Consider the following 12,772-nt stretch of genomic DNA (forward strand, 5'->3'; position numbering starts at 1 on the left):
ACAGAGCAACTTAAGTACGTGCCCCTGGCCACACAGTGCTGCTGCCAGGACCAAAACCTAGACAGCCAGACTCTGGCCCAGTGTAGTTAACAAAAATCTTTGTGGAAAGAACCATTTTCTTCCCAGGGATGGAAATTATTTAAGGCCACACAAACTAGTTGATGGCCAACCCGAGTCCAGAAGAAGTCTACTGGCTCCTAATCATGCCACTTCCAATTATAAAGGCAAACCCCTCTTGACCCCGCAACACAAGCCTTTTGACAAGAACTGAGTCTCATTTCTGTGGGCAAGAAGTGGGAGGCCACCAACGTTGTACTGGTAAATCAACTCTTTCCCCTCTCTCCAAAGAATTGTAATGTTGGCCAATTTCCATGGTAAAAATACTCACACCAGGGCCATTTATCAACATGATGTCAACTGGCTCACAAAATTCCAGAAAATTTAACAATCAGTTCTTGTAAGCCAGTACAGGCCAGCTCCAGCACACCACTCATTCTATCCATTATCATTCTTTATGACTAGGCAAACGAAGGTGAAATTTTCTGAAGGCCAAAAGTCAGAGACCCAGGAACAAACTGAGATTGGCTCATTCCCACTTCAAGATGAGAAACGAGAACTGTGGTGAAAAGTAGCTTGTAAGAGGAGAGACAAAAGGTAAGGTCAAGCACCTCAAAGATCTCAAAGCCAGCAATGTCCAGCACACCAACGAAGAACTGCCTCTGCATCTTTGTGTCCAAGGTCTTGTTGATCCTGACCACCAGCCACTTGAACATCTTGTCGTAGACAGCCTTGCCCAGCGCCCCAATGGAGTTGTGCATTGTTCCATGTTCTGGCCTTTTTGCACAAACTCGTTGCCTACTTTGACCCGAGGCCTGGTGATACCCTTCTGGAGTTCCCCGGAATTGAGACCCATGAGATGGGCGACTTTGTCAGCCACTGAGCAGGGATGGAAAAAAACAGGTGAGTGAAAGAAAGATGGTGCCCTGAATGGCAAAACTTAGTATGGTCTATTTTGATGGAGTAGTGGGTGAGGGGAGAGTGGAGGAGACCCCATGTTGCCAATGAAAAAGTAGACGTCTGAGATGGTTTCCACATTCCCTCAAGGTCAAGTGGCAAAGCAGAGTATAGAAACCAAAATCATATCTCTGATTCTCTGTCATTTCTCTCTGAGAATATCATTGTATGGACATTCAAGGAACATTCTTGCTTTACAGCTTATCTTTGAAATGTGCATGAAGCCCTGGGGAGCAGTGAACCCCTGCCACTGGCTGTGTTCTCCCAGGTTGGCCCCAGCCCAACACCTACCCTCCATGGTGTCCACTTCAGCTTGCTCCTCTCTGGGCTTCTGCTTGAACTTCATGTTGCCAAAGTGCATGATGCCCCCAGTCAGCTTATAAACGCCGAGCTTCTCTTCGGCGCTGAAGCCCAACACGTCAAAGGCAACCTGCAAGGCCACAGGGAAGAGAAAGCCAAGAACCTCCTGACTTCTCATTCCAGAGTGGAGGCCACAACACTGCCACCGCACCGTGGTGTGGATTCTGGAGGTCACACACACCCTGGCAGGGAGGCCTGTTTTTCTGCCAGGAGCCCAGACCAGATGCTCTGCAATATAGTCACTGCATTCGTTTAACCTTTCTGGTCTCAGTTTAGTCATCTACAAAATGTAGATAGGTCGTCAGAAGGATAAATCAGAATGATGTATAAATGTTTAGTCTAGTGCTTGACATATAACAATAACTGGGAAGTAGTACTAGTAGTATTTCCATCATTATTATTGTTAGGTATTGGGAGAAGAGAAGGCAAAGATGCATCAGGAATCAATTGTGTTGTCTAACAGGAGAGATTACACAAATCCTACTAACAGAAGTCACAGGTGCCATAAGAGCAGGAGAAAGAGAGGGTGTAGTAGGAACACCCAGAGGGACTGAGAAAAGGAAAACAAATGCCTGGAGCACATGGCCCCTAAGGTTCCTATGGAATTCTAGTTCAATACTGCAGAGAGAAACTCTGCATGCTAGGACACCCTTGGAGGAATGCTAATTGCACCCCAGAAATCTCCCAGGAAGAATCTGGGCTGTTGCCTGACAACTCTTAGGCCCCCACCCCAATTCTGATGGCAGTGCATGTAGGCCCCCAAAGCATCCATCCATCTTGAGTCTCTTTGTCTTTCATTGGCCACATCCACCCACTTACATCTGTGATCTGCAGCTCCTCCCCGTCGTCCATGTTTTCTACCATGGTGACGCCCTGGCTCACCCAGTGGTACTCCTTAGGGTTAGGGACCAGCAGCAAAGTCTCTGCCAAGAGCAGGAAAGTGAATTAATAGCTTGGTGACACATGCCTTTCTTCTCTTTCATTTTAAACCAGTATCTCTAAATGCCTGTCATGTGCCAGGTGTGATGGTGGGCATCATGGGGGCTGCAGAGCTGAATAAGACATGATCCCTTCCCTCTGGGATCACCCTGAGTCATGGAGGGACTTGAACAGGGTCACATGAGGAGCTTGAGAGTGGAAAGAGTGTTTCAAGGACTTGGTCATGTCCTCTGTCTCTTGGCCCGGTACCTGGAACCTAGTATGCACCCAATAGATATTTTTGGAATAAATGAATTCATATTTTTCTCCTTCCTCTTTCCTATAAAGAGGTCAGACTCTAAGGCAAAAGGGAACACATCATTGGGCAGTAATAATCACTTCATATAATATGTATGGGACATTGTTGTTTTCACAAAGAAATATCCTTTTATTTTTTTTCAAATGTGTGTCCCTCTTGATCTTTGTTTTTTCACTTTTGGAAGAGTCATACTCGTAAGGAATGGTTGCCCTTTCTTTCATCTCTACTATCAAGAAAAACTACAGCTCAAGAATTGAAGATAAATGGAGGCACTACTCTGCACCAGAGAGGCAATAGGGCTTGGTGGCGAGTGTGGTAAACAAGAGAGTCTGAGCTGCATCCAGGCCACCACTATTCAGCTGTCCTGATTAGCACCACATGAGAGAGCAGGCCCATAGCTACCAGATCTTCTGCTACTCCAGAGAAGCCAGGAAATTGGATTTTTATGTGAAGTCTGCAATATCAAAATGCCATCCATAAATTAAAAGTACACTGTGTTGAACACAAATAAAGCCCACCTGTGGGTGGGGATGGTGTCCAATGCCCTAGTCTCCGGCTGGGCCAGGAGTGTGTATATGGAAGATTGAATCTTCATCCCTATGTCCCACCCTTTACATCCCATGCAGGTCTGCCAAGGACAATCAAGCATGCTGGTGCCTGTCCAAGGGCATCCGGCCGAGTGGATGAAAGGACCCTGCTTGGTGAGCAGTGCACGCAGAGTGAGCTGTGTCTCCCCAGAGGGTAGCGTGTTGTTATTGCTCAGGTAAGCACTGGCTGGGCTAACTGTGGTCTTTGGCTGATCTCTCTGCTGCTGTCTGAGTATTGATCCCAGAGGCAGCCGGTCCAAGATACAAGAGGTCTAAAGCTCCATATCCCAGGTCTGTGTCTCAGCCATGAGCTTGAGGCATCCCAAAGCCCCATCTGTGAAATGAGCCAACAGTGAAGTTCAGCCTCATTAGGCTGTTGTGCAGATGAGCTGTGAGTGGAACTTGGAGAAAGTTTCCTGTAACCTACTCACATTATTCTAAAGTACTGAGATTCAGACAGAACCATGGCTCCGCACATGGGATTTTTTTCAATATTGAAAAAAGAGGAGAAATGAGTTAAGGGGAAGGCGGACAGACATAAAGATCTTTACCAATAAGCTCAGGCTTCTTGTTAGAGAGAATCTGGTAGAAAATGTGGTAGCCCCTCTCAGCTGCTTGCTGTGAGATGACACGAGATTTCTCTAAGAGATCTGGAAGAGAAGAGACAAAACGCCTGTAAGTTCATCCCATTCTGCCTGGGGTGCAGGGTTCCTTCCCGTAAAGCCCAGTGGCAGTCATGGGTTCATTCTTCCCTCTCCCCCAGACACACAGCGCAGGGGTAGCGTGGTGTTGTTGCGCAGGTAAGCACTGGCCGGGCTAACTGTGGTCTTTGGCCTGACTGCTGGTGGAGGCCAGACAGGCTGGGCATGAGGCAGGCTATGCTCAGAAGGGCCGCGCTTGATGTAACCTTCCTCTGTCGCTCGTTTGGAATTCTTAATACTTTTTCAACAGGGGGGCCCTCGTTGTCACTTTGCACTGAGCCCCACGCATTATGGAGCTGGTCCTGCCTAGAAGAACCCGCCGAAAGGGCCTAACTCACAGCTCTCGCTGTCAGCTCCAGCCAGTTTGCCTGTAGTTCCAAAGTGGATCCGGATGAACTTGCCCTGAGCAGGGAGGAGAGGGGAGGGTCGTGAGAGAGGGTGTGTGTAGTTCTAGAGCAACATGTGGCCCAGGTTTGGCTGCATTCACTCATTGACAGCCCCCTGAATTCAGAGGGCACTTCGGGAATGCAACTGGGCCAGACATGACTGTGTTCTGAGTCATGGATGTCCCATGGAGATGGGCAGAGGAGGTGGGTGGGTTTTGGAGCTCAGTCTCAGGTCTGTGGGGTAGCCGTAGCTGTAGGATTGGGGAGGGAGTCTGCAGCTTCCAGATGTTGCAAATCTCTGGCTCCCCTGTCTGACTTCGTAGCCCCAACCTCACCATGTTCCTAAGTTTCTGCATTCAAGCCGCTTGACTTATGTACTGATATGGGATCTGTTTGGTATGGACCCTGACTTTGAAAAATCTCTGAGAAGAAGATGGTGTGACTTGCCTAATCCCATTGGTATGTTTAAGTCAGCCCCAAATTACGTACCTGGCCTGGGGTGGGGAAACCTGCCCCCCCCCCCGCCCAAGGGCCCACCGTGGCCGCTGTTGGCACTTACGAAGCGAGAGGAGTTGTTGTTCCTGGTAGTCTTGGCGTTCCCGAAAGCCTCCAGCACGGGGTTTTTCCTGGATGATCTGGTCCTCCAGGGACCCCTGCCCCGGAGAGAAACACCAGCTGGGGTGGTCTGTGGGCTACTGCCTGGGGACTCAGGGCTTTCAGATGACTGTGGCTTATGTGCGAGGAATCAGGATGGAAACAGGTTTGGGAGGCTGGGAAATTGGGGCTGGAGGGGACCTGGGAGGAGGGCCACTGCCTGATGACTATCCCCCAGCAGCCCCTGCCATTGGAGGGGCAACTGGCCGATGACAGGACTTCATTCTTAGCTGTTGTTTCCTCACTGCTCATGATGGAGAGACTCCTGAGTGAGCTGAATACCCTTCCTTGGGCATCCCTGGTCACCCTCCTAACACTCCTTTTCTTTCTCAGCTTTTGACTGCTGCCACTGGCACAGCTAATGCCCTCTGTAGCCCAGGACCTGAGTGTAAGATGTGGCCTGGGCAGCAGAATTCATCCTGTGGGAGAATACCCGGGTCTGCAGCCACTTTCTCCCTGTGTGACCCCACCCAAGTCGCTTCTCTCCAAGCCTCAGTTTTCTCGTCTGTAAAATGGCCCTAACCCACAGAGCAGGCACTGCTATGTGTGCTGGGCTGGGGATGGCAGATCCCGAGTCTGCCCAGTCAGCCCTACCTTCCCATCCGTGGACTGTTTGCCAGTTCCTCCGATATTGGCAAAGTACTGGATGACCTTCTTTGTGTTCTCAGTCTTGCCAGCACCAGATTCTCCACTGTGGGTGGAAAGGGGAGCAGACAAGTGAAGCATGAAGAGGGGAGTGGCAGCAGAGAAGTAGAGCAATAAAAGGTGCAGGTTGAGTGTGATCACATTTCACCCCTTAGCCCTGATAGACAGGTGGGGGGCTTCGGGACATGGAGGGTCCCCTTGATTTAGCAGGTGCAGATTTACTAGTCCTGCTAAGACCACTTGCTGTCTACAGATTTCTGTACAAGATTCCACCAATTAATTTAAGAAGGCTTAATTACATATGTAAGACACAGAAGAGAAACTTACGTGATTAGCATAGACTGATTTTCACGATCTGCAGGAAATACAACAGCAATCAGAATATGTAATTAGGAAACACTTAGAAACTAGACACTTAACATCATCTTTTTCACCCATCCTGCATCCCACCCTACTTGGAGAATGGCCACAGAAGCCACTTGAGTCTGAAAACCCAGGATCCTGTGGGGTCCATGGCGACACGCCTGCCTCTGCATCAAGCATTTTTGTAGAAAGGGCCGAGAATTGACCAGCCACCCTGTTTCTTCCAGCCCCATCCCATAAAGCTACCTAGTCATAAGCAAAATAAAGAGAAATGATAATAAAAATCACTTCATGGGCCTCTGTACTGTATGGAAGAGATCATACAGGGAATGGTTAAATGTTGACTTGAGTTCTGGGCAAGTTACTTAACTTGGCATCCTGGCTTTTATGATGCTTAAATGAGGTAGGGCATGAGGTAGGGCTGGTACTTAGCAAACGCCCTGGGCACTCACTGAGCACTGGTACCTGGTATTGATATCACATGCTGTTGCTGCTCAACATTTAACAGAGAACTTCAGAGTTGAGATTGGATAGCATATGGTTCTAATGTATTTGGAGCAACAGTGGCAAAGGAGTATCCGTCACCCACTACAAGAGCCCCAGCAGGCCCCACCCTACGCACCCATGAGCATGTCGTGGTAGGCATTGTCTGAGATGGAGAAGAGGTGGGGTGGCATCTCTGTGCGCTTCTTGCCTTTGTACATGTTGGCCACTCGGGACCCGTAGATGGGCAGCCACCTGTAGGGGTTGACTGTCACGCAGAATAAGCCCGAGTAGGTCTGGTGGGAGGGAAGGAAGATGGTTAGCTGGTCCTTCCTCTTGCTGCCCCCTTCGCTCTGGGCCCCAGCCTGTCATAGAGCAGCCTGGCTGGAGGTCACGGCCAGCCTGGAGAGAGGCCTGGTCTCCTCTCCGGGGGCAAAATCTATGTGTGAGTCTTTATTCAGTAAGCAAAACAAGTCTTCTCTTTAATATGTATTTGTTCCATTTTCTTTTGGTTTAGTTATTTGAATAGATAACAGTCACTGTATGGACAAATATGCTGCAAAAAGTTCTCCCAACTGCTTGGTGCCTGCCCTCTCCTCCCACACGTAAGTACTTGCTAATACCCCCTTCCACAGTTTCTGATGCATAAACAAATTCAGAGACACATTCTTATGCCCCACCTTGTTTTGAAAATGAAAGATGGTATTTCATAATAATGTTTTATGTCTTGCTTTCTCCACTTAATATATCTGGGAGACTTTTCCGTGAGAGTTCACAGAGAGATTTCTGGGGTGTTTTAACAGCCCCAAGTGCTCATGGTTTGGGCATGATCCCCTACCAGGTGGGCAGTTGGGTTTGACCTACTCTTAAAAAGAGACGTCAGCCTCTCTTTTTATCCCAAGGCAATTTTGTAAGAAAATCATCCCATTAAAAAAAAAAAATCAGAAAAACAAAATGAGGCAGTAAAAGAAATGACCTGAGTGGGGAATAAGCGAAGGAAGAAATGGCCAAATCTGTGACTGCCCATCTGTGACCCCCAAACGTTCCCTTCTCCTCTCTGGACGCCCGTATTGACCTGATGTCCCCACCCTGTGATTCTTTACAGTTCAACTTTAAGACCTTCCGCTTTGGTACAAGTGGGAATACCATTCCCCTCCCCATCCCCTCCAGGCCCAGCTTCTCCTTAGCATAGATGTGATATGTTGAGTATTAAAAGGAATCTTATTAAGAGTTGAAAGTATGATGCACAGCGTCTCATCCTGGGACTCCAACCATTGAATCACTCTTTCCCTCCAGCCCTGTCTCAGTGGGGGTGGGGGTGGGGGTGGGGGCAGACAGCAGCCTGGAAACCAGTTATAGCCCTTTTTGGTAAGAATGAGGAGAGGTTCCCCACCCTCCCTTGAAGGAGAGACATGAGAGGGAAGCAGGTGAAGCTGTGGCACTGTCCCTGCCTGTCAGAATTGTTCAACCAGCAACTGTGGTGCATTAGGAGGAGACTCCTTGACCTGGCCCCTTAGCCCATACTCCACAGAGCCTACAGTCCCTTGGCCCAGAGACATAGTATGACCACCCACGAAGAGCAAGGGCTTGGCTGCAGAATGACCCTGAGTAAGCCCCAGCCCTGAGCTTGGCCATCAAGCCCACACAGACATTCTCAGCCCAAGCTCTAGGCTCAGTCAAGGAGAGTACGGTTCTTTACAGACCTGAGGTCCAATGATGCCATCACTAGTGTCCAGGCCCAGCAGATATCCCCAAGAGCTTTCTAGAGATCTTTCAGCACGGCCTGGGGCTATGGTGTTGCTGGGGACTGAAGCAAGTTGAGGGAAGGAAGCATGCAGCAGCCATCCTGGCTGTCACCACACATTCCCAGAAATCCCCAAGGGCCTCTGACCTTGAAGAGAGGCCCCACCTCAAGTATTCCTACCAGATAAGAATCTTTGTGTCTTAGTAAAGACATCTAGAGGGGCAAACACAAAAACTTCCTTACATCCCATTTTGAATCTAGCCACCAGCACTTTCAGGAAATCATATTTCTGTCTTAGGATTTTCAAGATGGTCAGGGGACTGATGGTAACCCACTTGCTCATCCTAGCATAGTGCACAATGTTTATTGAGTGAATGATTGGATGGATGGATAGAAGGAAGGAAGGAAGGAAGAAAGGAAGAAAAGAAGGAAAGAAAGAAGAATAGATAAATTGATGGTTGGATAGAAATGGATGGATAGAAATCGATGGTTGGATAGAATGGGTAGAAAGGAAGGGACTTCTAATCAAACCATATAAAGTCACTAGGGGGAAATTGATGTTTTGATTGGAGAGTCTGCAGGGGTGGTGGGGTAGGGAGGAAGACTTCTGGGTGATAGCTTCAGGAAAAGGTATTTCAGCTGCCTATGGAGATGGTGCCATCACTGAGATGTTGAAAGCTTGGAGTGGAAGTCCCTGTGCCCTTGTCTGAGTCATAATGTGCATTGGTTGTTGGGGAAGGTAGAGTAGTTGCCCCTTCCCATCAGGAGATGGGTAGAAGACCTGCAGTGCCCACTTCCTTCTTACCCCCAGCCCCGGGCACTCACATAGATCCTCATGTTGGTGTAGCGTTGGCACAGATTGTCCAGGACACTGGCCTCATTCAAGAAGGTCATGTCCGCCATGTCGCTAGCCTGGTAGAATTTGGGCGGGTTCATCTGCTGGATATCATCCTTCTTCACAGTGACAGTCTGGGGAGAGATGTCAAGACATAGCAGCACATGAATTAGGGAACAGTACTGTCACAGCCACAGCAGCATCTGGCACAGGTTACCACACACAAAACTGGTGTCGGGGAAAGAGCTGGAGTCAGGCATCCAGTGGGCCCAACTCCTGGTCCAGCCATGCCTCTCTGTGCAACTTGGGATGGGAAGGGACTTCTGAGGCCATATGAGCCCTAACTGCCTCCCCTCTGACGTAGGGATGACAATAGCTTCCATGGCTGGTTTCTGGGAGAATTATATGAACTTAAGTGCGAACGTGGAAAAATACCTTGTAAGCTATGAAGTTCCCTCCCTACATTCAGAGCACCTCTGGCCTATGCTTCTCTTCCCACCAAGTCCATTCTGGTAGCTGATCAGAGTTTCCTCATGGATCCCAGGCACACTTTGCAGAGATGTGACTCTTGGCTCCCTGACTTGGGAATTAGTGGTGGTTTCTAAATAGCAATGAACTTTTTTGTTAAAAAAAAAAAAAGACATTCTGTGCTCCCAACAAACCACCTTAAAGGATAAAATTCAAAGCAAGAAGCAAATGAGATAAAGAAAAAGACAATGGTGAACATTGGGCAGTAGATGTACAGCATTAAGAGTTGGAGTTCCTGTGCATGGAGGACAAGTCCTGTCCCTCTCTGCTCCCCTGTTTTTCATCTGTAAATGAAAACTAGCACCAACTCTTAAGTTTCATCATCTGGGACCAAACCTTAAGACATGATCCAGAGAAAAAATATCTTTGAGCTGCTTACAGCCTGAGATGTGAGGCTTGAACACATACTTGAATTTTGAGGGCTTTTAATAATTTATGAGTGCAATAGGCAGATAATTTGGTCACCACACCCCTAGTAAATCAAGCTAGGTTTTTTTTTTAAGCCTCACCCGAGGATATTTTTTCCATTGCTTTTCAGAGAGAGTGGAAGGAAGAGAGAGAGAGAGAGAAACTTCCATATGAAAGAGACACACTTAGATTGGTTGCCTCCTGCTCTTGCCCCAGACAAGCTGGGTTTTATTCAGAGTCCATTTCCAGTAGTTTCAGATCCCTGGGCTTTGCCTATAGGAGAACACTTAATCTCTCAGCTCCTGCAGCGGAATGAAGGCCTTTGCCTTTATCTTAGGAACCAGGTGAGTCAGTCTTTTCTGTCCCACACCTGGCTGGATGGTGTGTCCACTGCAGATGCTCACAGAAGTGTTGTCCTTAAATAAGTGTTGTCCTTAAATTGCATCCAAACTGGGGCCTCTGGGGCTCTGCACTTATTATCCATCATTTCTTACAACACTGCAGTGCTCAGCCCTTCTGAAAAGTATCTTCCTTCTGAGAATTAGGCTTGACTTTCATGTTCAAATCCACTTTAATCTGGCAATAGCCTCAACTCTTTCCTGTCACTCCCCTGGAAGGGGGGTACAAAGTGAAGCTCAGCTATTGCAATTTCTCATCTAGCTTCTCTTATGCATGAAATGAACCAAGGACTGACCTCACACTCCCCCTTTGCAGCCCGCCATGGAGAGATGGCATGGTGATGTAGAGGGGACACAGGGGTTTGAGCCAGATGCTCTAGCTTTGAATCTGAGTTCATCATTGTGACTGTGGGCAAGTCACCTAAAGTCTCCTTGATCCTACTGCAAAATAGGGTCAGTAAATCTTATTGACCCATAAGGTTATTGAAAGGATTAAATAAAATGTTTAGTGTCTGCCCTGGCTGGGTGGCTTATTGTTGGAGTGTTTTGTGCACCAAAAGGTTGTGGGGGTTTTTGGTGTTTTTTTTAATCCTCACACAAGGATAGTTGTGGGTTTTTTCTCCCATTGCTTTTTCAGAGAGAGTGGAAGGGGGTGAAAGAGAGAGAGAGAGAGAGAGGGGGAAACATTAATGTGAGAGACACATCAATTGTTTGCCCCCCGCGCTTGCCTGGACTGGGGCTGGGCCCAGGATTGAGCCTGCATTCGAGGTATGTGCCCTTGGCCAGAATTGAACCCAAGACCTTTTAGTCCACGGGTCGATGCTCTAACCACTGAGCAAAACTGGCTAGGGCAAGATTGCAGATTTGATTCTGGGTCAGGGCACATACCTAGGTTGCAGGTTTGTCCCCCAGTTGGGGCACGTGCAGAAGGCAACCAATCAGTGTTTCTCTCTCACATGGATGTTTCTTTCTCTCTCTTTCCCTCCCTTCCTCTCTCTCTAAAAATCAACAAAACATATCCTTGGGTGAAGATTAAAAAAAAAAGTTCAGCGCCTCACCAGAAGTTTGCAGCAGGGTAGGGATTTAATGAAAAACTTTCTATTCACTTTCTCAAGTCATCCCTCACAGTCAGACAGCGTGGACTGGCAGAGACTGGTGTGCTGGTAAACCATCAGTGTGTGTGTGTGTGGGGGGGAAAATCTCTGATTTGTACCATTTGTCAATTCTCATGTAACTACTTCCACCATGGCTGACATCAGGCTGCTAAAGCTTTAACAACTGGCTGCAAATCCTGAATGTTTAGCCTTGGGACAAGCCAGCTCCAGCACACCACTGTCAGGCGGCAAGGGGCTCAGGAGCCTCCATCTGTTGCTCATGCAGCTGAAGAGCTCACCCAGGTTGGCCAAAGTGTTCCAGGCCCTGTCTCACATTCCTCATGCCATCACAGGCACATAGCGATGGCTGGGCTACTCACTCTCACTCTTAGAAAACAGATTCCACATGAGAGCTGTTTGGGGCTTTAAAGATAAGAAGCTCTCATGATATTCTCTTATACACATGCACTGTTTTAGAGTATACAAAGCACTATTCTATGTCCTATTAAGTTGGAATTTCTACTGTGGGAGAGCCAGAGCTCAGAGAGGAAAAGTATCTTTCCCGAGGCCGCACAGCTTGAGTATCGTTGAGTCTGAACTTGAACCCAGCACATGGGACTCAGGGGCATCTGCTCTTCTTGCCACCCTGCATCTTGAGCAGAAGCGTGGACAACAGAGCCTGAGTGTCTGCCACACTCAAAGCTCAGTTTCATCCTGGAGATTGTTTCCCACTCACCTGGTTGGTGACCGTCTTCACGGTGACTTGGTCGCCCTGCTCAGACTGGATCTCTCCAGCGACGAAGCCCTCCTTCTCGTCTTTGACCCAGCAGGACCTCTTGATGTCGTAGGGCTTGTTCATGGCTTCGATCCTCTCCTTTTCGGGAGGTGCCAGGAAGGGCATCGGGTCGACATCGTCCCCACATTCGCCTTTGTATCCACCAGGCATTGTGGCTTGGCTGAGGAAGGAGCAAGAAGGACCCAAGGGTGGGAACCAGGACTTCCCCGGGTGCTGCGGAGGAAAGAAAGCAAGGACGGCGTGTCAAGGCTGGTGTGTGGGCCGAGGTGAACGCCCGAGAGGGATGGGGTTGCTTCTCTCATGTCATTTTGGATGTCTTGGTAACATTAGGTCTTATTAACATAGAATAAGCTGATAACTCCTTGGAGTTGTGTACCCCCGCCAACCATAGGACACTTCTGCATCTTTTGTCTGATACACCCCTCACACTAAGGCTGCGAGGTCAGGCTGGATCATTTTATGCAGGAGAAGATGAGAGCCAAGAGAGGGTCAAGTAAGGACTGGAACTATGAAATGGGATGGGAAAACAATTACCACTT

At 48.4% G+C, this 12,772-nt stretch overlaps 1 protein-coding gene across 1 annotated transcript in view; it reads right to left on the bottom strand.

Annotated features, from left to right (window-relative positions):
• The window catches only part of LOC308554518 (myosin-16-like), a gene marked incomplete at its 5' end in the record, with an annotated part of 32,418 nt that extends 20,035 nt beyond the window's left edge, over positions 1–12,383 (bottom strand). The window contains 13 exon segments of the mRNA XM_081131736.1: positions 669–814; positions 817–936; positions 1,306–1,444; positions 2,194–2,297; positions 3,750–3,848; positions 4,238–4,301; positions 4,845–4,910; positions 4,912–4,938; positions 5,534–5,630; positions 5,912–5,939; positions 6,570–6,726; positions 9,000–9,143; positions 12,174–12,383. Of these exon segments, the coding sequence (XP_080987862.1) occupies positions 669–814; positions 817–936; positions 1,306–1,444; positions 2,194–2,297; positions 3,750–3,848; positions 4,238–4,301; positions 4,845–4,910; positions 4,912–4,938; positions 5,534–5,630; positions 5,912–5,939; positions 6,570–6,726; positions 9,000–9,143; positions 12,174–12,383 (1,401 nt within the window).
• Between the last annotated feature and the right edge of the window lie 389 nt (positions 12,384–12,772).

Source organism: Miniopterus schreibersii (genome assembly GCF_964146895.1).
Source record: "Miniopterus schreibersii genome assembly, chromosome: 3".
Lineage (NCBI taxonomy): Eukaryota > Metazoa > Chordata > Mammalia > Chiroptera > Miniopteridae > Miniopterus > Miniopterus schreibersii.